Raw genomic sequence first — 24,143 nt, forward strand, 5'->3', positions numbered from 1 at the left:
CTTCAAATGAAAGAATAAAGACTTGAGATGTTTGCATGTAGTGTTTCTGCACCACCGACCATTCTTAACTGAGAACCAGAAACACAAGCAATAAATACAACCTTCACATTCACATGTTCCACTTATAATTACCTTGAATAATAATAATATAATAATTTTGGCTGTTATACTCATCTATTTATTTATAATTAAACATTTGATAATTTGACGTGTGTGTTGTGTAAATGTGTAACTATTACAATCTTATTAGTGTTTTATAAATGGCTACTTCTTTTCCAGAAAGGGGAATATGAGGCACTCATTTAAACTAATCAGTCAAATTTCATTTTAATTTGCATCAAGATAAAGTTATTAGTCTTATTAGTAGTGTCTAATTGGTTTAACAAAATTATCATGTCAGAAGCTGTGTACAGCTAATAACTAACTTCTGATTTTCTGATTAGACACAACCACCACACCCTCTTTCTGATGGAACCCAGTCCATATAGGTGAAGAGTAGATTGTGTTCTTGTTTTCACAGGCCTGTGAGTCATTTCGGCTCAGTCTTGTATCCCGTATCCCCCCCATCCTGTGCCTGTCCCCGGCACTTCGAGATTGAAGGTGGGTGACAGCTCAGAGCCCTGACCATCCATTACTGACCGCAGCCTACAGTGAAAGTCACAGCTGAGGACCAGCACACTCACGCAAAACGGTGACAGGATGACAGGAAATCATCATGTGCAATAACTTTGCTATGAGGGCCAATGGCCACCGATGACAACAGAAGAGCACGACCCAGTCACGCAGAGGGGTCGATAGTCCTGAAAGGAAGATGGAGCTGCGGACCCCTCGCCCAGTGGGAGACGGGGGGATGGGGACGCACGTCACCCCGTGCCCTTTGCCTCCGATTGTGGTCAGTAGTTGTGCGCCGTGTACTTGATCCCCCTCGAACGCGCATGCCCACTGCGGTGACGCCGCGGCTCCATGTGTGTGAGGCGCATTATTTGGCAGCCAAGGCGGCGGCGGGGAGGGCTCACAAGAGGGTATCCCCGGGATTTTTTCTCCCCCCTCAAACAGCGAATTATCGGAGTTAATTGTCATCCACAACCGCCAGGAAGACCCCGGGAGGAGCGGATCGGCGTCACCTCGACTCAGTAAGTGGTTAAAGATCAAGTGGCTCAAGTTTTTTTTTTTTTTTTTTTTCCCAGTGGGATGGCGATTGAGGGAATCCGTTTTATTCGGACTTATCGAAAGCCGAGCTCTTCCTCCACCTATTCGCGGCGACGGAGTAATGGGGCTGTTTCAAAGTAGCCCGTCTACTTTTCCGCAGAGGAGCCGACTCTTCAGCCGACGCGGACCGGCGCAGTTTGACCGCTCCGCTCGGCCTTCGTCGCGGTAAACAGAAGTGGCCCTGGTGTCTGGGTGGGTAACGTACCGAGACGAGTGTCTGTGGGACTCTCGGTTTCCTGCATTTACTCCTTTCGGTCGTCCGTGGGGGGGATCGGCGCCCGCGATTCTCGGAAAACTTTGGACGGCGGCGTTTTGCAACTGGAAGCGCCCTTCTGTCTTTTCGGCGTGAATTTTCGCCGTTCGGCGGCCAGAAAGTTTTAAATTTTCCGCTGATCCCCCCCCCCTCGCCGAACGCGAGGCAACGCTAGCGAGTTAGCCTGCTAACGTCTCGGTCCACGATTGGTCTGAGAGGGAGAGCGGCTCCAAAAGCTCGGGCACGGGCGACTTCACAAGCCGGCAGCGCCGCGCCGCGCCGGCGGCGTCCGCCCGACACTTTTTCCGCCCTTTCGGTCCCCTTTTTAAACGTGGGACCGCGTTGCGGGCTAATGACTGACGTGGAGCTGCGTGGGGTTTAATTCGACTTGGGGGTGTTTTAAAGCTCGGCCGTGCCCCCCCTCCGCCGGGCCGTCCCGGGGCCGCCTGCGTATATTTATATTATGGAAGTAGGACGTGTTCGCGTGTTTGGGATTTTTCCTCCTGCGGTTCGGAGGGGGGGGGGGGGGCGACATCGACATCGACGGTGGCGTAATGATGGTGGACGCAGCGCCTTGGTTTCGAGCCCCCGGTCGGGCCACTTAACCCGACAATTCGCTAATGTGTCACAATAAAAGTCCCCGTAATCCTCGCACTTGCGAGGCGGCCATCCTCATCCTCATCCCCGCCTTAAAGGGCCACGCGCGGTCCTTTCACGCTTTTCTAGGCCGGCGAGTGCGTTTCATCAAACTTTGATTCGCTTAGAAACTTATTAAATTCCTCGGTCGTGCATTATACATTTTACAGCCTGTAATGTGCAGCTGGCGCGAGTCCGTTTTATTACTCAAATACAAGCACCTGTTATACGAACACTTTGATTATGATAATAATCAGATTTTTACATAGCTTTTTTTTTTTTTTTTTTGCTACATAACACAGAGCATAATGATTGGTTTTCGGGGAAAATGCTTGTTTTTGGCTGGTTGGAATTAAAGAGCTGTCAAATGGAGCTCCCTACACATCCGTCTCGTTGCCACCCGTGAGACTTATTTGTTGAATTTGAAGTGTTGACGATGGCCGTGGTGCCAGTGCTGTCACGCAACGTGTTCTCCCAGTTTAACGTACAAGTCCGATTCTTCGCACTTGTTCCAGAGAGGATGTTGCCCACTGTGTTGGCACTTGATTTGCCGCTCTCTGTGCTTTTTCTTTGGCGCCCTTTTGCGATTCCCACTATCAGCAGAACATAATTCACATTTTCTCCACTTGGAGAAAGTGCCGAAACCCCTTTTGAGAATTTCAGCTATAAGGGTTCTAGAATCGTCACTCATTTGTTCACCTGAACAATGCTGTGCGCCTTTCTTTGTGGCTTTGTGTTGGACTATTGCTTTCATGAGGAACCGTAGGGGTTCATTATCTGAGGAACTTGCATCTAGGGCCCTGCTCAGGCCTGTAAAGATAATGGAACAAAATGAAGCCTGAGCGGATTCTTACTTTGCGTTCAGTCAGTGTGTGGGGGTCGGAGAGCGCTTCTTTACATGTTGTCTCCTGTCAAGTGGATGTAATGTGCAGAGGACAGTTTTTAAGGTGGCAGCTATTGACAACACGGCATATTTTGAATCAGTATCAAAGATATGTGTGCATGACAAAAGTAGTTTGGAGTTTGTGGGAGCTGCTAAATAAAGGATTAGCGCCATCTTTACTAGTTCACCAAAAGACATGAAAGTGGTGCTCTGCATTTGGAGTCTGTATCGAATGAATTAAGAATTATTATGTAGACGTTCTTTTGGAGACAGATATCAGCATTGGTACATTGACTGGTGCAGAAGTCTTAGTTTATTAATGATCGTGCTGTTTTAGGTTTGTTAACCAGTAAGCACTCATTAAACATTTATGGCTCTAAATGGGACTCGACTGCTCACTAGTCCTAATTCACTGTACTGTGCAATTTCCTTTAAATGCCCAATGGGTGCATGGTACCAGATTGCAGAACCACATGCAATGCAAAACTTGTCTCACAGACGTTCTTTTTACCCTCCTGTTGGCTTTGAGGGATGAGAGTGCCTTTTGTGATTTATTTAGTTATTTATTTTAATCAGAACATGCTTGTGGTTTTATTACGTGTGTAGCATGGTTGCACATATTAACATGTGCTCCTACACTTTAAGTGATTTTGCTAAAGATGAAGCATCGATCGGCTGGGCAAACAGTCTGAAAAGTGCTTCTGTTTGTTTGCTACGTGACCCTTGTACATTTATAAGCAGCCCAGTTCATAATCTGTTGTGGAGCCTGTGTTGGGGGAGGGGTGGCGTTCTGCATAACCCTACATTTTAAAAGCAGGCACCCGCTCAGTGCCGAGTTAAACTCCGCCAGGAGAGGCCGTTACATCAGCCTCTATAAATAATCTGCGTGGATGTACTTCCTCTGGCCAAACAGGAGCGTCCAGTTTGGAAAAAGCTGCAACGGCGGCCACTGCTTCCATCTCTAAAAATAATCAGACATCTACGGAAGCGCATATGCATTGACATTTGACGTTAATAATTTAGCCCATTCTGCTGTCTGGCTCAACTTCCATTCACTAATTACAGGTTTGATCTCCCCTGGAGCGCCTGGGTCAAGTGTTTTGATCAGGAACCCAGCAGAACTTGCGGGATTTGCGGGGTTTAGCATGTTGCTAGTTGATTTTTTCGCCACTAAGCCACTGCCACCCTGCACGAATGCATGAGAAGTCACTTGAAGGCAAAGTCTGCTTTTCCACCCGTGAAATTCCGAAGGGTCCCGAAGGATCATAGCCTGCTTAAGAGTGCTTCATGTGAAAGATTATTGTTGAGGAGAAATGAGCCTATAACTGAGCTTGTTGTTCTCCAGCTGTATAAGGTACGCCGCCACCCCCCCCCCCCCCTCCCTTTTTTTGAAATGCATGCATCATTGCCGATTTGCATACTTCTGTAATGATATGCAAATGACATATTGTTCGGCCGTGGGCCACATTACACCACTAAATCTGATTGGTTGGTGTAGATTAGGTTACACCTCATCATGTGACCGGCGGCCCTGCCTTTTCGCTGGTTGTGTCGGTCGTCCATTGTTCCAGTGTGCCGCAGCGGCAGTTGATGAATGTTTGCTGATGTTATTGAACCGTGATATAATAACTGTGCACGTATGAACTATTTTCTTCTTTTCGTATTTAAGCTCTGTCCTCACACATGGCACCAGAGGGCATCAGTCTCCCCAGTTTGCTGTAAGAGAACAATTCAGAGATTCAAGCCTTTGCAGGGTTTAAATGGAAAGTTTACATGAGGCCTGTTTCTAGATCAGCAGCGGGTTTGTTTCCGACCGGCTCACCAGATGGGCTTTAGTCTCAGAAACTAAAGTACAAAGGGCAGTTCATGAATCCCCTGCACCGCAACCAAAGACTCAGTCGGTTGCCCTGCGTCCTGTGCTTCACCATCGTATCAGATGGGTTTGGCCACTCTTAAATAAATCCTTGTTCGGAGCTTCTTCGCTCATCTCCAGATAAAGTTTGTGACCCTAAGTGTCCTACCTAAAACACCGGCAAAGGTCGCGTCCAGGGAACATGGGATTGTTGGCGTCCATTATCAGGCCCTCCACTGTCCCTCTATCCCTCCCTGGCACAGCTCGGGCTTTCTAAGATGGCCGCGTCAAAGACACGCTCCCAAACCTATCCTTTTTTTTCCCCTCTCGCTGCCCCTCCCCCACTCCCGCCTGTATGGAGCGGTGTGTGTTCTCGCATGCTACAGGGAAGAGGACAAGTATGAAGATGTCCAACACCGGCGTGAGTCGGTACCGCTCCATCACGGCCGGCGACCGGACCCTGTGGCCCGGTCTGAGGTGGTCTCTGTAGCGGCGGCTTTTTTCGCCCACTGCCTGGGCCTACTTTAGTGCGAACTGGGTGCAGCCCGCCGACCGCATTCCTCAGCTGTGGGAATGCTACAGTATGTGCTCGCACCAGGGTACAGTCCACACCGGTTCTGAGCAGTGTAAAGGTCAGCGATTCTCAAGTCTCTGTATTAACAGGACTTTTGATCATTTCCTGGCTATCATGACTAAGCATAAATCAAATTTGCGTGTGTGAATATTTGAATGGATCAGTAATGTTACATCATATAAAGAGATAAAACCATAATCACACTTGGCACTAGGGTTCGTTGGCCATTACTTGGCCACTAATAGTTCGTTGTAAATATTATCTGCTTAGGTGATTTGCTTCTTTGTCCAAACACGTGATCGTGTATGGCTTCATCACATTGACTTCATTACTGCTTTTGAAAGACTGTGATGGTGGCAAAAAAAAGTCCATGTTTTAGGCTGATGTAAACTTTTTTTAATGTGGCTACATCGATAATGCATGCTGTTTTGAAAGATTAAGGATGTATGATTCTATTATGATTGAATAACAAAGGGGGTGTTGGGGTTACTTTGAACCTTGAACCAGTAACATCTGAATTTTTTTTTTTTTTTTTTTATTAATTCATGAACGTGTGATTTGGTAATTGTCACCACACCCTAATATCTTGAGCTATGAAAATATTCACTGTATCACTTTTGTGAAATAAAACCACTGGGCAGTGGTTTACCTAATGGGTAAGGAAGTGGACCCATAATTGGAAGGTTGCCGGTTCGAATCCCGAGCCAGGTGCCACTGAGCAAAGCGCCGTCCCCACACTTTGCTCCCCAGGCGCCTGTCATAGGTGCCCACTGCTCACCAAGGGTGATTGTTAAAAGCAGAGGACACATTTCGTTGCGTCACTGTGCGCTGTGCTGCAGTGTTTCACAATAACAAAAAAAACATTTTTATGTTGAGCCAGAGATCTTTCTAGGTCTCAAAGGGTTCTTGAATTCACAAAAAAAAACCCACAATATTCCATCAGGTATGTTATGTTCTTAGTTGTCTTAAACTGAAAGCAGCGTGAACAACAGCGAGTCGCCCTCACGATCACCCAGGTCTGTGACAGGTCTGTGCTCAGCCTGACAAATGTTTCCTGTTTGGCAGCGTTCTGGACCTTGCTATGAAGAAGTACTTTGTGGACTTCTGGAGGTCACTACATAATCAGATCTTTTCTGATGTTTTACTGGATGCTGCCACATCAGTCATGGAATAGGGTGATCATGGAACAGTAGTTTTGGAATTTGTGTGTTCATATTTTGCCATGTATTAACAATTAGGGAAAGTGGCAGATCGAGGGTTCTTATTTGTCTTCAAGTCGTAAACGGTTCTGTATCCTTAATGTCCAGTTTTAAGCTCCATCTCTTGATCATCCACCATGTGAGGCAGACTGTTGCAGTATTTCCTGTCATGTTTGTAAGAAGCAAAGTCTGGTTCCTGCATACGGATGTGCTGCTCTTGGAGGCGCTGGAAACGCAGCAGGCCTGTGTGTAAACGCTGAGGGGCATGAAACCTGATGCCGAGAGGCCATTCTGTTTCCACGGATATAGGCCTGACACACACACACACACACACACACACACACAGAGGCAGACAGCTGTATGTGGCCATTGACTCTCATCTATCATCTGCCATTACAGGCCCAGCATTCACACACATCTGCACATCTATATATGAGTCTTTTTAAATAGAAACTATTCAGGTGATCAGAAAATCCCTGGTAATGCTAACATCCAGAGTACAAAGTACAAAAAAAAACATAACTGAACTGTAAACTGTTAAAGGCTATATATGCATAGCGTTATTAAGGATGAAAGTGCTTCAGAAGTGATATTAGGCGTTGTGATGTGGTGTGGACTGACGTCATTTGAGGCATCTGGGAATTTTTAATTTTGTTGTTTACATGTCCAGGTCATATGCAATCACATGTAATGTTCTGATAAAGGTATTCACCACCACCAATCTCGTAGTCATAACGTATTCATAATACTCCTGTTGTCAATTGGCACATTGTCGTTGTCTTTCAAGAAGAAGCATGAGTGTGTTGCAACTTGGGTGCAGTGGAGACCTAGCGGTTAAGGAAGTGGCCCCGTAATCAGAAGGTTGCCGGTTAAAATCCCGATCCGCCAAGGTGCAACTGAGGTGCCACTGAGCAAAGCACCATCCCCACTCACTGCTCCCCGGGCGCCTGTCATGGCTGCCCACTGTTCACTCAGGGTGATGGGTTAAATTTCACTGTGTGCACCGTGTGCTGTGCTGTGTATCACATGTGAAAATCACTTCACTTTAAAAACTTTCTCATTAGAAAAAAATGAGTGCTTTCATTTTAACATAAATGGACACAAATGTACCCAGTGGGAATATTCACTGTAAACTGTATTTATGAAAGTATTTACTGTGTTTTATGAAATTTTAATATCACCATTCCAGGACATCTAGGCTTATCATATTAAAGGTTCTTCAGAACTAAAATCACTTGTGTTTTATCTTTGCCACGTTCTGTTTTTGATTTCATTTCACAATACTGTGTTTTGCAATAAAATATCATGAAAACAGTTGTGGCATCTTTATGCCATATTGGCCACATGTCCTGTTGTAAATGCAGCAGAGCGGATCAATAACTCCAGCCCATAAAAATGGACTCTGCTGACCTATCTTCCATTACAGTTCACAGCAGTGGATGTTGGTTTAGTTTCTCAAAGCTCTGAAATGGAATATAGAATACAGATGGTTGGGCTTCATTGATTCCTTAAGTTTGTAAAAAGAAAATTTAAGGGCAAATTTGTTTTGTTTGAGGCTTTATCGTGTTGTGGATGCATAGATGCTATAAAAATGAGTAATAAACCAAATCTACAATATTTTTGTAGATATGTGGAAATACATGGAGTATACCTTTAAATCCTATATTTGGTGTTATGGGATGATTATAAACAAAACGATGATGAAAATGGTCCATGTTTTCATCACTCACTTTTGATCAAGAATCACTGCATTCAGAAGTGTGTGTGTGTGTGTGTGTGTGTGTGTGTGTGTCTTTGGACCACTCAGCAGCCAGAGCTTGGGCTCCCTCCATTTCTCCTTGTGTTATGGTATGCCATGCATCCCACCCCACTCCACACCAGGATGCATGCCTCCTTCTCTGCATCTCTGTTTCTTCTGGCCTCAAAGGGTTAAAACCTGCCTCAGTCAGTCGCTCTCTCACTACCGGTTTAGACTGGTTCTTAGGGAAAAGTGCTTTGTGTGCCCCACTGAATCATGGGACGGGTCATGTGTGGCTCAATGATGTCAGTGGGAGGGAGGGTATCAAAAAGAGTGCGTGTGGAGAAAAAAAAAAAATTCCTTGAGTCACTTTCCTTTCATATGAGGTGTGTTTTTGTGGTGTGTTGTCAGTCTGTGACGTCACACACTCTACATTAGAATGAGCTGGGTGCCCATAGTTGTCCGTGGGCGCACCATAATCTCTCCAGGAGTGAAGGGGTTAATGTGATTTTTCTCCCCCACCCTCCTTCTGGAGAAGTATTACTTCCTGTTATTCATCACTGACCAGGCAGGCACTGTGCTGTTTCCCTTAGCGGGGAACCTGTCTGTCTGTCTTGTAGTCAGCTCCTGTCTGTCTGATAGTCAGCTCCTGTCTGTGTACCCGTGCCTAATTCAGCTGCTACCTTGCCCTCCTTTCTTTATCCACCCATCTGTCTGTCCACACCCTTGCCCATCTGTCTCTTTGATGCAGCCTCCTAGTGGGGGGAGTTTCTTTTTCCACACTCTGTTCCTTTCACTTTCTGACCTGTTGGGTCTGTGTGATGCTTCTGCTGACCAGCAACATGTTGGACAATGATGACTGAGTGTCTCTCTCTCTTTCTCTCTCTCTGGATGCTCTTCAGTTGAATATTGGTTGATTAAGTGTAAATGCATCTCATTACATCGATCTCACTTTATTTTACTGTGGTTTTGAGGGTCTATACTAGGAAAGGAACAATAGAAAGTGCAAAATCATGATTCTACTGCCATCTCCATCCTACTGCCACCCCGCTTCTCTTCTGGGAGAAATCTGAACATTTCAGGCATTTGTGGTCTTGGTTTTTTCATCTGTTACTGCTGAGGATAAATGCTTTGAATGGTTTGTTTTGGTTCTTAAAAAAACTGAACTGTGGAATTCTCCACACAACTTTTCATCCTTCCATCAGAATCCTATCTTTCTGCCTGGTAGATGAAAATACTGCTGGGTTAGTATCATGTGGTTTGGTGACAGCCCATACGTTTGTAACATTGCTCCTGAAAATGGATAGACACTTCACCTAGAACTGAGTGATTGTATAATCAATTACAGCAATCATCTGTGGGAATATTTACTCAAGTAAATCATTTTACTTATCATTAGATTTCACTGCCTACATACAGTACAGGCCAAACATTTGGACACACCTCATTCAATGTGTTTTCTTTATTATAACTCCACATGTTCATTCATAGTTTTGATGCGTTCAGTGAGAATCTACCGATGTAAATGGTCATGAAAATAAAGAAAACACATTGAATGAGAAGGTGTGTCCAAACTTTTGGCCTGTACTGTATTTATATAAAAAAATTATATTGATTTTATATAAAACTAAAAATTATATTGATTTTATATTTATTTCATCTGTGGTTTCGAGCCCAAATATACTCATACTGGCAGAATCTGAAAAAATATCGAGTGACTCAACATCGAGTGATGCAATAAAATATTGATATTTTGAGAAAGGTATTGATTGCAATGAGATCACAATAATGTTGGTCCTGCAGAACTCAATACAATATAATTAATGCTTAAATACAAGTCAAGTCCTCTTGGGGAAATGGGGGGGAAAGGAAGCAAACCAATCACTTCGTAAATATATAAATCATAAATAAATGTCATTCTGTGTCTTCCTCAGGGGGGCACTGGGTGGTAAGTGGGGTTTGAATCTGGGACTTTGTGTTCTTCTGGTTCATTGGCCCACTAAGCTACTACCACCCACAAATTCTATGCAATGAGGCAGGGGAGTTGAAACGATTTTTGTGGCTTGATTATTAAATAATTGATTATATATATAAAATCTCTTTTGCTCTTTTTCTGTTTCAGGTGTTGGTGCAGTGATGTCTGATGAGGCAGTGCGGCAGACGCGCAGCCAGAGACGGGCGCTGGAGAGGGACTCCCTCTCCACTGAACCCAACAGCAAGAAGGTGAAGCTGGAGGAGGATGCAGAGCCATCTGGAGATGATCGCTCTATCAGGGCCATGTCTGAGCCCCTCGGCAGGGTCTCCAGCATCATCAACGATGGGGAGGTGAAGGCCACCATCAAAGTGGAGGTCCAGACAGGAGAGGAACCAGTGGACATGAGCACTTCCTCCAAGAGGTGCGTTTATCAGCTTAAACAAATGTAATAAAATGATTTAACTAGAGCCAAATCATTTTGATAAAAAAATAAGCTTTTGTTTCAGTGGATTGGGATTTTTATTCAACAGACAAAGTTTTTTTCTATTTTGTGCTGTGATCAGGGCTTTTTCAGTTTGACCTACAATGTCAGAGCAAAACAAGCGATTTAGGGGGAATATTTTTTGAGAGCTTGTAGCACCTCTGCGAGATGTGATTAATCTGTAAACTTAACTCATTGTTTTTCACTGATCATATGATGATTCCAACATTATTTAATAATTGCAATAGGTGTTATTTCCTTTTAACTGCTATTTCTGGAAAAAAAGTGGACCAAAGGAGACGTCCTCTGGTGTGCTTTAGGCGGATGGTGGATTAGGTGGATGTGCTGCTGCAACTAAATGGCAACAGCACATGAACGTAATTGCAATCAAGTCGAAGCATATGTGTGATTTTTAATTCATGAAGTGGATTTGTTAGTGAAAGTGAAGTGATTGTGAAACACAGCACATCACATGGTGACTCAACGAAATGTGTCCTCTGCTTTTAACCCATCACCTTGGTGAGCAGTGGACCGCTTCCAGTCTATCGTACATTCCCTTTCCGGTTTGAGTCGCTCACTGCTTGCAAAAGCATGTTGCATTTTTGTACATTTGTTTTATGACATTAATTTTTGCAATCATACATTGAGCCTATTTTTGTGAGTTTCAGGTCTGTGAAGCTTGACCAGTTTGGAGACCAAATGTTGTTCTTCCTAGTTGTTTCTTCATTGTTTTATGTTGGTGATCAGTTTCTCCTTCTAAGGAAGGAAAAATACCTGATCAAATGATCGGCATGGGGATAATGAGTGATATTGGAACAGCACGTAATGATGCCAGTTCCAAAACTTCAAAAAAAAATTGTATAAATATAATTTACATTTACATTTAAGGCATTTGGCAGACACCCTTTATCCAGAGCGACTTACAACGTGCTTTCAAGTTACCATCGATGAAGTGATCAGTTCTGGTTCATTAGGACCCCCAACGATGAATACAATCTTTTTATTATCTTAATGTAGATTCTGTACACAAGTTAGACTATAAGAAGTTTACAAGTTAATGTAAATATTCTCTAAAGAGGAAGGTCTTGAGCTGTCGTTTGAAGGTGCTCAGTGACTGAGCTGTTCTGACCTCAAGGGGAAGTTCATTCCACCACCAAGGGGCCAAGACGGAGAAGAGTCTAGATGAATGTTTTCATTTTACCTTTAGCGATGGAGGGACCAGGCGAGCAGTACTGGAGGCTCGGAGTAAACGAGGTGCAGTGTGAGGTGTAATAAGGGCTGTGAGGTAGGATGGTGCTACTCCATGTTTGGCTTTGTAGGCCAGCATCAGTATTTTGAACGTGCAGCTACTGGGAGCCAGTGGAGGGAGCATAGCAGAGGGGTGGTGTGGGAGAATTTGGGAAGGTTGAAGATCAGTCGTGCTGCTGCATTTTGTATGAGTTGTAGAGGTCAGATGGTACATATTAGTAGACCAGCTAGAAGGGAGTTGCAGTAATCCAGTCTTGAGATTACTAAGGACTGAACCAGTATCTGGGTGGCCTATGTTGACAGATAAGGGCAGATTAGTCTGATATTATTCTGAGGAATCTACATGAGCGGGAAAGATTGCTGATGTGAGTCGAGAAGGAGAGTTGGTTGTCTATTGTTACGCCAAGGTTCAGTTTTTTGCTGGGATTGAGTTTGAGGTGATGGGCTGCCATCCAAGATGAGATGTCAGTTAGACATTCAGAGATTTTGGAAGTAGCATGGCATGTAGAGCTAAGGGAGGAAAAGAGAAGATGAGTTGTGTGTCATCGGCATAGCAGTGGTAGGATAATCCATGTGAGGAAATGACCTCACCAAGTGAGGGAGAAAAGGAGAGGACCTAGCACCGAGCCTTGAGGAACACCAGTGGAGAGTCTATGTGAGCCAGAGGTGGATCCTTTCCAAGTCACTTGGTAAGATCGCTCATCAATGTAGGAAGCAAACCACTGCCATGCTGAGCCCTGAATTCCAAGCCTCTTCAGGATTGACAAGAGAGTCTTTTGGTTAACTGTGTCAAATGCTGCAGATAGGTCAAGGAAAATAAGAACCGATGACAGTTTTGCCAATCTGGCCACATGTTGCTGCTCAGTAACAGCCAGAAGTGCCGTCTCAGTAGAATGAGCTGTCCTGAAGCCAGACTGTTTAGGATCCAGGAGGTTGTTCTGTGTTAGATGAAGTGATAGCTGATTGTAGACACAGCGCTCAAGGATTTTAGAAAGAAATGAGAGGAGAGAAACTGGTCTGTAGTTGTTTATCTGTAGGATCAGCAGTGGGTTTCTTTAGGATTGGAAGAACCCTGGCTGTTTTAAAGGCAGATGGTACATGGCCAGATGACATTGAGCTGTTTATTATATATGAAATGAAAGGGATGAGGTCAGGGGAGACGGGTTGAAGCATTGCAGAAGGGATTGGATCGAGTGGACAGGTGGTTGGATTGCTTGTAGATATTATATAACAGATTTCATCAGATGTGAGCTTGGAAAATTTGATTTTAGAGCATTTGTAGAATTTTCAGAGGGTAAAAAAGTTGTGAAGAAGTTGGAAAACTCATCAGCTGTTAGGGAAGATGGGGCAGGGGGAGTCGGAGGATTGAGTAGGGATGTTGAAGAGTTTTTGAGGGTTGTGGGCGGAGGCTTCTAGTTTTGCATTGTAAAAAGCAGTTTTAGCAGCAGTGAGTTGAGTGGAAAATTTGTCCAGAAGATTCTGGTAATGCAATAGGTCTGAGTCGCTGTGATTTCTTGTATTTTCTCTCCGCTGCTCGAAGTACTCTTCAATTACTGTGCAATGTCCCGGAGAGCCAGGGCGCAGGGGGAGAAGTCCTTTTGGGTTTTGTTGATAGGTGATCCATGGAAGGGAAAGTGAGGTGAGGAAAGAGTTAGTAGCTGTTAGCTGTAGAGTAGCTGTAGAGTTGGTAGCATTTACTTGAACATTTACTTGTTTTAGAAGCAGGTAATGGAGGCTGACTTTTTTTTTTTTTTAGAACATTGATAATAATAAATCTGTATACATAATGAAATAAACCACTGATTTGACAAGGCATTGACATAATGTATTGTGTAAAATGGCTGATGATTCCTGGTGAAAGTTTACGAAGAAAATACTCTAATTAGCTGCTGAACCCTGATCTCAGAACAGCCTGTGTTCTTCACCAGTCTATATGAATGCAGTCCCCAGAGTGGAGGACAGAACCAGGGCGTGGCGCTGGCCTAGATCATTGCAATGCAATGCAGAAAGACCAAGTCCAGCTGCTGATGCACATTTTCTGTGTCAGCTGTTTTTAAAGAAACGCCCTGCTGTTGCCTGAAGATGTCCTCCTCACATACCCCAGATGAGTTGGCATGGGCTATATGATCCATAAATGGAGGTGGGGGTCTGAACCCCATTCACACAGTCGGAACTGTTTTCTTTTGTGTGTGTGTGTGTGTGTGTGTGTGTGTGTGTGTGTGAAGTGGTCTTCACCACAGATATTTGTAAATATGGTGGCACAATCACATTTAATATGAATATTATGCAGAAAAAAATTGTTTTATGATGTACAGTAAGCAAGAGAATACTTTTAAAAACTAACTAGTAAACTGTCTAATTGTACTGTAAATTGATTTGGTCTCAGCTTAAGGCTTGTTTTATTGATTTGTGTATTTGGAAAATGTTTGTGTGTGTTTTGAAAGAAAGTAAAAAAAAAAAAAAAAAAAACAATATTTTTTTTTTGGTTACTGGTCATCCCCAGAGGTATTTGGTTGTATTTTTCTTTAACCTCCTTCACCTTATGTGACTTCTTCTTTCCTCTGTGACGTGTCCATGGATCGTGTGTGTTAGCCTGGTTGCGCGCGTTAGCATGCAGGAAGTGCATAGTCAGCGATCTGGGTGGCCCATCTCCGTCTGAAGGGGGAGAACTTTCCGTGGTGGTAACTCCATTTTCTGCGGCACCTGAACCCTACTTCACTTCACAAAATGAAGGCCATGTGTCACAAACCGGTTTCAGCCAGCCGTTGCCATGGTTTCCACTTTGGAAGGAACAGTAAGAGAGGGGGAGGGTGAAGGGGTGTGTGTGACTGTGTCACATGATCTTGGGGAAACCACTAGGGTCATGTGACCTGTAGACTGATTAATACACAGGACGTGCAGAGAGTAGGCCTGAAGGGAGACGCACACAAACTCGTCCACACACACATACGCATATCACCTCAGGTCTTTACTAAAATGCCCCACCTGTCCCAGAGTTTATGATAATGGGATGTCAGGTCATTTTGTGTATATGTCCGGGGTAAAGGCTTATTATGAGGTTTGAGGGCTCCTCCAAGAGACATGCAGTGAAATTGTCGCTTTTGTGTGGTCTTCTCTCTAACTTCCAGAGAATGTGCCCACCTTGTGAGTGCTGGGACAGACTCTACCTTCTCCTACAGTCTTAGGTGTGGATAAGCAGATGGAAATATTTACTCTTACTGTGGTGATCTTTGTACATGACGTCACTTCCTGTCTATGTTGTATTATTCTGAGTGAACTTTTCCTGTTATATCAGATGTAACAATCCCTGAGTCTTTTTGCTGTGACTAAAATGTTCATCTAATGGATTTATGTCACTCTGGACAAGAGTGTCTGTTAATGTGCTCATTATGGGGGGTGTCACCTGATTTTAGCTAGGTTGAACTGGAAGTTCATCTCCAGAGTGAATCTCCTCTTCTCGGGGTCCATCTCAGTATTTGTCTTCTTGCTGTGAAACTGAAAAGTCGTTTCTCTTTCCTTCCGGCACAGATTGGTTACAGCAAATTCTCTCATACAAGTTTGTATGACAATGGTGAGACATGCAGAAAATCTGAATTTGCACATATGCAATGGACAGTCAGCTCCTCATCCCAAATATTCATTCCAAAATACGCTGAGAAGCAGAGAGGAATTTTATTCAGTGGTTGGTTGCTCATGCACAGCCTGGTTTCTCCATTTATTCCAGTGAGATCAAGATGGAGAAACGGCCACCATCGCCTGACGATGTCATCGTCCTGTCTGACAACGACTCCCCCAGCCCACAAATGAATGGCCACGTTAAAGAGCTGGACACAGACTTACTGATGGTAACACTCACACACTCTGTTCTTTCACCGCTTTAATTCCACTTGTTCGTTTTTTTTCCCTTATACTAAGGATTAAAACGTGTGTGTGTGTGTGTGTCTGTCTTTCTCCTTGTATGTGTGTGTGCACGCAGAGGAGCAGTCCTGAGGAGCGTGAACGGGTCATTAAGCAGCTGAAGGAGGAGTTGAGGCTGGAGGAGGCCAAACTCGTGCTCCTAAAGAGACTCCGTCAGAGTCAGACACAAAAAGAGAGTGCTGTGCACAAGGTAGCAAACACACACACACACACACACACACACACATCCACACCCATTTTCAACGAACCCATTCCTATTTAAACATTTATTAGACAACGATTTTTAATTTTAATAATCATCTAAATAACTTCCAGCAAAACCAAAATCAAACAGTTTTTGTTTTTTATGATTTCTACTCTGGACACAAATTGCGAATGAAAGAATAACCATATTCCAGGCTGAAGGGCAGGAAGCACATTCATTGCGCAATCTGTGGTCCTAATCTGCAGAATACACATCCGACTGGACAGCAGCAACAGAAAACACTTTGTTGTGAACGTTGGTCTGTGCTAGGTCACGTAATGCTAACCTCCTCCCCACAGCCTACAGGGACGTCTGGTTCAGGGGCCACCCCTCCACCTCTGGTGAGAGGCACCATAACTGCAGGAAAAGGATCCCAGGTGAGGAACAGGTCCATTCTGGTCCTCTGTCTTTTTTAAAAGGCCTGTCCCATGAACATTTTTTGAAAATGTTTTTGTTGTTTTGGGCTGTGTGTGTTTAAGGTTTTGACAAGTCGCAGCTCAGGCACGGTCATCCCCCCTCCCTTAGTGCGAGGAGTACAGCAGGTGTCCAAACATGGATCACAGAACTCTCAGATCATCATGCCGCCGTTAGTCCGAGGGGCACAGGTGGGTGTTGACAATGGTGAGGAATTCATTTCAGCCTCATCCTGACACAGCGTAGGGGTGGTTTAATGTTCTGTCCTCTTCTGTGTTTCTCTGTTAGCCCATCTCTGTGTCCCCTCAGCAACTGCAGTCTCTGAGACAACAGCAGCAGCAGCACTCAAGCTCCGGCCCACCTCCTCTCATGCTGGCACCCCGGGCGTCCGTGCCAAGCATCCAAGGTCACAAGATCATCCAACCTGGTCTCATCAGGGTAGCCAGTGTGGGGAGCACCAGTTTACTAGTCAACATTCCCCAGGTTAGTGGACTAGGCCTTGGGGCTTTGCAGATCAATGCAAATTCAGATCTATATAATATAAAAATATATTATACATACACCTCTGAACAAAACCTTAAGACCGGGGGGAAATGACATGCATTTGTGTCACTGGTGGATCGTAACCAGTTGTAGAGGATCAAAATACAGAGAGAAGAAATAGGAACAAAGTAGAGAACACCCGATGAACAGACTGTCTGAGATTAAGTGCAATTTTCAATAAATTGCATAATCTTGGTTATGATTCACCAGCATAAATGCAAATACTTTTTTGTGTGTGATTTTATATGCAACGGGCTAATTATTTAGCTTCCAGCTTATTATTAACAGTAGTTTTATGTCAAGCACTGAAATTTCCCCCATCTTCTTCTCTCACTTCTCTCACCAGTCAAGTCCAACGAATCTGAAATCACAGACAGGCCAGAACCTCAGCGACTCACCTGCTAGCCGACAGGCAGCTGCTAAGCTTGCCTTGCGGAAGCAGCTAGAGAAAACACTTCTAGAGATACCACCACCCAAACCACCAGCTCCCGAGCTCAACTTCCTGCCTTCTGCCGCTAACAATGAGTTCATCTACCTGGTGGGACTGGAGGAGGTGGTGCAGAACCTTCTGGACACTCTTGGCAAAGGTAGACTGTTTTACAGTGAAATACAAAGGTGTCAAGATGTAACCTCAAAGCAAGATGGGTTTGGGTTGAATCAATACCCCCGTCCAGCAGGCTGAACAGGAAATGCATGTGAAGCCTGGCACCTCAAAAATTAGAATTGAGCATGAACCCGTAAAAATACACTAACTTTGCAGACATGAATGTAATATTTCTCCCAGGATAATGCAACCCATTTTGCCATTTTCTGAGACTGTTGAGTGGATTGATTTTCTTTCAGATAATCAGAGAAAGATTATTAGCATGTTGGGCCGTGCCATAACATACCCATACAAAAGCCTGTTTCTGCTCCACATCTACATTATACAGGCGTGTGATATGGGGGGATGTGAGATGTTACTGGTTATGCTATAACTCTATCTAGGCTACCTTTTGGGCTCACATTTGGCTGTGAATATAATGCTGTGTCACTACTATTGCATGCTGCTGGTGGCACTTTCAAGATGGAGAAAAGTACCTTTTATCTATGTGCTACTACACATCAAGCATTGTTCAGTCTTAGATTTCCAATATCATGAATGATCATTTCCTTGAAAACATTTTTAGATATCACCCACCCCTGTAATGAAATGGGTTCAAATTGTGAGATACCCCTTCTAGCAACATGGATATTGTGGCAAATGATGAAATCAGTCAAGCTTGTTTTACATTTTATATCCATACTTTCCATTTTCCAGGGAAACTCTCCTCATCCATATCGGCACCCAAGGACCCATTTACCTGCACGCATTGCAAGACCGACTTCACCTGCCGCTGGCGTAAAGACAAGGGAGGAGCCATCATGTGTGAGCAATGCATGTCATCCAAACAGAAGAAGGTCCTGAAGGCCGAGCACACTAACCGGCTGAAGGCTGCATTTGTCAAGGCATTGCAACAGGAGCAGGACATTGAGCAGCGGATCCTGCAACAGTCCTCGTCCCCCATATCACACTCCACGTCCACTTCCTCCTCTTCCTCCTCCTCCTCCTCCTCTGCCACTTCGTCCTCTGCCCACACGACCAAGGTGGAGCAGCAGGTGCTGGTGTCACAGCAGATGAAGCAGGTGAGGACGTCCCTGCAGCAGCCGCAGCACAGCAGGGGGAACCAGGCCATCGCACGCCACCATTCCACCATCAAACAGGTGATCTCACGCATTCATTTTGCTGCTCCGCCCACCAGGCTCCTCCTCTCTTACCCTGCCTCACTTTCCAAACCTGGGCATTCACTGTGCTATAATACATCACCCACCCCTGTAATGAGTTAAAATGGCGAGATACCCCATCTAGCAACATGGGTATTGTTGTGAATCAGCATGTGTCAAAATGGCTGGAAAAACAAGGAGAAATGTTATGAGAAGATATTTCTAGTGAGAAATTATTATTATTTCTTTTTAACCACTCCAGGGGTGTCAAATTTGCGGCCCACAGGCCACATGCTGCGGGATGACTTTTTATAGATTTATTATGGCATGGCGAAATGAAGCACAGATAACGCACAAACAGCAGATCCCATAATGCAGTGCTTCAGTTGCCAGTGCTTCGTAGAACACAATCTTTACACTGCAGCTGAATCTGTACAGGAGCAGTTTCCAATTCGACTGTAAATGGGTTGTGAAGCAGCTCTATATTCTTTTTTTTTTTTTTTTTTTTCATGCTTCAAAGTCACCAAAAGGCACTGAGTGTGAACTAAGTTTTTTTCTGTATTCAGTGCATTTTGCTTTCTACTGTATTCCTACTGATGCAGGTTCCGATTTGTTAATGTTGCTTGTGTAGTGTGAGCAGTCAGGTTGCATCCGAGCATCGTGCCGTGAATCGTGAGCTTTTTTTGTTTTTTCCTTCGCCTGTGAATAGTCATGCATTTTCAGTTTGGTGTTAACAAAAGAACCGGAAAACTTGCATAGTGTAGGCCCAGCTTTACGCGTCACACACTTGGTACCAGGGTCCGCACTGAGGAGTAAATGGTTCAGATACCTGCTAAACATGTACAGACCTATACAGGCTGCTGAGCCACATAATGGGCAGAATCCACTCAAGTTGCTTATCGGTTTGAAATGGTACCAGTATTACCACTGTCCAATCAAAACGGACTTAATCCGCAGAAAAAGAACAGCACAACTTCATAGGCCATAGCCACAAAGTCTGCCTCAGCTTTGGTGTTTTTAACCTTAGAAAAGGTCTTCAAGCAATTCTGTTTCCTCACTGACCAGTAGCCAATGCACCATAGTTGACCTGGGAATGGAATTGAGGGGATCTTTGCCTTTTTGTGATAATGTTGATCACTCTGGTCATTTAATTCACTGCTTTGCTTGTTGCTTCTTGAATTCTGTGTGTGAATCAGTCTCCTCTCCCACAGTCATCATTCTCATTCTCGTTTTATTTCCCTTCTGTCAGACCTCCGGTCAGCTCTCCCGGAGTGTTCAGTCGGCAGTGGGTGTCCGCAGCGTACCGCACTCCTTCACCTCCACCTCCCAGCAGCTGCAGAATGCCATGGCGGCCGCCGCTCTAGTTGGCAGGCCAGGTAAGCATGCTGTGCGCTCCAGCGAAAAGGGCAGCAGAGGCAGCAACAGCAGCACCACTGGCGGCCGGAGCGGTAACCACGGTAACGCCTCGGTGTGGAGGAAAGCCAGCAGCATCACCTCAGGTAGATTCTGTGCCCCTCCACCAGCTCCCCTAAAATAAAACTTGACGCCCCTCCCTGTCCTCCCTCCTCAAAGCCTTCACCTCCTTTTCCCACCCAGACCATGCACTCCTCTCTCTCTCCCCATTCCTTCCTGTCTGCAGCTCCATGTGAGCTCCTGAAACTTCTTCTTCCACACTGCAGTTCTGCTTTCCCTGAACGTTTAGAAGGTGCCTTTAGAATGAGTGAAAATATCTAGGCTGGATGTAGTGACGTCCATGCTGACTGTGGTTTTTTTTTTTTTTGGGGTTTTTTTCTCCTTCTTGATGTTGTCTAGTCTCTCTGGAATCCGTTTTAAGACAGCTAGGTGTTAAGTAGAAATTTGTGAACGTGCAGTAAAATCTGATATGACAAAACAATACCCACTATTACGACATAAGCAGAGGGAGACATGGCTAATGTTACATCAGCGCTAGAACTGTGTAGAAATGTATGACAGGTCATTAATGGAAGAATGGAAGACTGTTTATTTGCCTGCATATTTGTTGGAAGAAATGCATCTTCTGAACTGATAAAAATACATGTCCAGTGTAATGAAAGAGCGTTAGAATTTTGATGGGGGAGGAAGTATCAGCCTACGTAGAATAAGCACCCTCGCTGATTGGGTGTCTTGGGAGGTGGCGTCTCTCTACTCTCTTTTCAATCTCTTCTGGTGGTGGGTCATATGAGTAAAGGTGGTGATTTTCATCTGCATCTGGTGGAGGCTTTCCCCATCACTCTGCATTTAGGGCTGGGCAGCATAGCTTAACCACACAGGATCAATGTAAAATCTTTAGATCTTTGGTGACTTTTGCATAAAAATGCGGACTTTGTCTAGAGGTCGAAATATCTCACTGTTGCCCAGTCCTAGCTGCAAAATGCTTGTATAACACAAAATATAAATACATGCTTTAAATGTATGCAGTTAATTTATCTCCCTTATAAAGTCTTCACTTATGATTTTTATGACAATGCTCCAAATGGGATTTTAAAAGCAACCAGTTCAGGTTGAACAGACCGACCATGTTGAGCACTAAACAGCTAAATGGAACCACCTAAAGAGAGTGGATGGAAGCTAATAAGATGGATGTGGAGTAAAGACAATACTGAGTCCATTTTCAGACTTCAGTAGGGTCCTTCATCTGCAGGATTCAACCATGGCAGCTGATCATAAATTCCCTCTGATGTCTCTGGTTCATGTATTTTGTATGTGTGTTTGTGTTTTGCCCTGCAGGCGTAACAATGGCCTACGTGAACCCCAGCCTCTCTGTCCATAGGACCACGTCTTCAGCCGTGGAGCGACAGCGGGAGTATCTCCTGGACATGATCCCCTCAAGATCCATCTCCCAGACAGCCAACACATGGAAATAGATCTTCATCCCCACAACTGGCGCAAACTCCACGGTTATGATGATCGTAAAGCTGATGCAGAGATCCACCCAGTACCCGAATGACCACGGACGCCATTATGGAGCAACCGCTGATATGCTTCCTAGTTACAGTTTGGATGTGTGTTCAGCTGCAAACTTTCATTTTTTGTTCCCCTTTGCATAGTAGTTTTTTTCTTGAACTGTTGAACCTACTTTTTTGAACTTAACTGATGCTTGATAATTATGTGGGAACAGTGTGTTTTTTCCTGGCGCAAAAGAGGCAAGAAATAAAAAAAAATATTTACTTTAAAAAAAAAGAAAAAAAAAAAAAAAAAAAAAAACTGTGTTAAAGGGCTTCCACAACTCCTGGTCATAAACAAACTCTGCTCTTTGTTATTTCTATGTTTGATGGTAAGCATCAGGCTAGCATCTCCACTCGAGGTGTGTGTGTGTGTGTGTGTGTGTGTGTGTGTGTGTGTGTGTCAGTGTCAGAGGAGTGGCACTCGTAGTGACCGTGAAATGCCTCTTCTCCTTGCCCTTGGAACTGGATGACGTGACGAGCATCGTTTGAATGACTGGACAGATATGGCCCCTCCCACCTCCAGTCGCATGAATGGGTGAAGAGTCTGTCCCTTTGGATTTTCATTAATATAAAAAAAAAAAAAAACACATTTTAAAAATGCTCATGCACAGCATTGTAGTGATATTTGGAGGGTTTTTTTTTTTTTTTTTTTACAGTAAATTATGTTACTGTGTGGTCCTTGTTTTGACCGGACCGGATGTTTGAGTGTTTTTGGGAGGGTTTTTGTGTTCTTTTAAGATATTGCGCTTCAGCAACTGTTTGACATTTGCTTTGTTAAATTGGCCCGCGCCCCGCCCCATGCCTGTTTTTAATTTTGTCCTAGGTTTTCCACTCACATCCTAAAGCAAGTATATGTGTGTTGCTTATTTAGCTCTTGTACATGCAGTAGCTTCCATTTGGACATGGTGTTAGGTTTTAGTTTTTATCATTATTATTTAATATGACAATTTTTCCATGAACAACAATTCCACTGGATGCGGTTCACCTTGTGTGGATGGAAGGTGGACTGCAGGACATGTTAGACTTTTTTTTTTTTTGGTTTGGGTGGAGGTGTTCTCATTGAGCATTATTTGTCTAGGCATTTAATTATTTGGCAATTATTTGGACGTATAGTTCTTGAAAGGTGAATGATACTCTGAAAAGCATTTTCAAATGCAAACTTTTATCACTGCCATCCTCTTGGGTCCTGGAGCAAAGTAAATGCTAAAGCTACTTTTTATTTTCTTTAAGATTCAGAGGAAGCTTCCATTGATATTATGAGCATCTGGGAATTGTGCAGTTCCCAGCTTCAAGTTTTCCACATAAATGATTGCGATCTTACACTGTTTTTTAATCATATAAAACCTTTGCACATTGTGACATTCACATATATTCTAATTCTGTAATGCTTTTTAAACAGACACCCCTCCATGTATAATTTGAAGTTTTACCTGTTTTACCTCTTATTTCATTTGACCTGCATCCCCGAGTCCCCTGTGCTGCGACTCTGGCGGGCCTGTGTTCTGCTGTGCTGTCCTGGCTGCTGTTGTCTGACGAGCTCACACCATTCCTTACCTGGGGTTCCAGCACCATCTTCTGTGTAGCATAACCCACGCACATCCACAGCCCTTCCAAGCCTTGTAAAAATGTTTTGTTTCTTTTTGGTTTACTTTCTTCCCCAGTTCTGTAAACGTAATAATAAAATAATTTTAACCCTTTAATTTATGCTGTCTTCTAATCTTATTTTACCCCATAGCTAATACTGTTGTTCAGCCATCATACACCAGTATACCACAACATTTGCTACTGATGTGTGAAGTTGTTGGTTGTTGGTTGCACCGCTCTAGTGGTTTGTGAAGATGTGGTGCTGAAAGAAATAAAAAGTCCTTAATCCTTGATGCTGTGTCCAAACATTTCAAAGTCCTTTGGCATCTACCTGGTGGTTACTTCCAACTGAAAGTGTTTGAAGTATTGAATGTGATTTCCTGTTCATCACAATGGACAATATGTCCTCAACATTCAACCCGTGGTGAGCAGTGGGAAGCCGTGAACGGTGCCCAGGGAGCAATATGTGGGGGTGATACTTCTACAGTTGGTGGATTAGAAGACCTGAGCATCTGGTCATGAGTCTGCTTTCTTAGCTGCTAGGACATCACTCCATGGCTGCCTGGTGATGTTATGTTATATGTTATAAAATACTTTTTTACGGCTGCATGTTCAATAAGATGAATCAACATGGCTGCCTGCACATTGTTGAAACATTTTCAGATTTCATATGTTGATATTTG

At 44.1% G+C, this 24,143-nt stretch overlaps 1 protein-coding gene across 4 annotated transcripts; it reads left to right on the forward strand.

Annotated features, from left to right (window-relative positions):
* The first annotated feature begins 957 nt into the window (after positions 1–957).
* Positions 958–23,576, forward strand: LOC114789209 (transcriptional repressor p66-alpha). Of its 4 annotated transcripts, none has more exons than XM_028978377.1 (11): positions 958–1,133; positions 10,467–10,740; positions 15,773–15,893; positions 16,025–16,156; positions 16,510–16,587; positions 16,690–16,815; positions 16,913–17,107; positions 17,514–17,754; positions 18,468–18,910; positions 20,160–20,409; positions 21,659–23,576. In XM_028978377.1, the coding sequence occupies exons 2-11, from the start codon at positions 10,481–10,483 to the stop codon at positions 21,793–21,795; spliced, it is 1,983 nt and encodes a 660-aa protein (XP_028834210.1). In that variant the 5' UTR covers positions 958–1,133; positions 10,467–10,480; the 3' UTR covers positions 21,796–23,576. The 4 variants fall into 4 exon arrangements, with proteins under 4 accessions (XP_028834210.1, XP_028834213.1, XP_028834212.1 ...); XM_028978380.1 differs by having other exon boundaries at positions 20,160–20,286; XM_028978379.1 differs by having other exon boundaries at positions 16,934–17,107.
* Positions 23,577–24,143: the final 567 nt, after the last annotated feature.

The sequence above is a fragment of the Denticeps clupeoides genome, chromosome 4 (genome assembly GCF_900700375.1).
Source record: "Denticeps clupeoides chromosome 4, fDenClu1.1, whole genome shotgun sequence".
NCBI lineage: Eukaryota > Metazoa > Chordata > Actinopteri > Clupeiformes > Denticipitidae > Denticeps > Denticeps clupeoides.

Coding starts and splice junctions, on each gene's coding strand:
- LOC114789209 (XM_028978377.1), top strand. CDS start 10,481: ATGTCTGATGAGGCAGTGCGGCAGACGCGCAGCCAGAGACGGGCGCTG. Junction 16,157..16,509: donor AAGAGAGTGCTGTGCACAAG/GTAGCAAACACA, acceptor TCCTCCCCACAG/CCTACAGGGACGTCTGGTTC. Junction 16,816..16,912: donor CGTTAGTCCGAGGGGCACAG/GTGGGTGTTGAC, acceptor TTTCTCTGTTAG/CCCATCTCTGTGTCCCCTCA.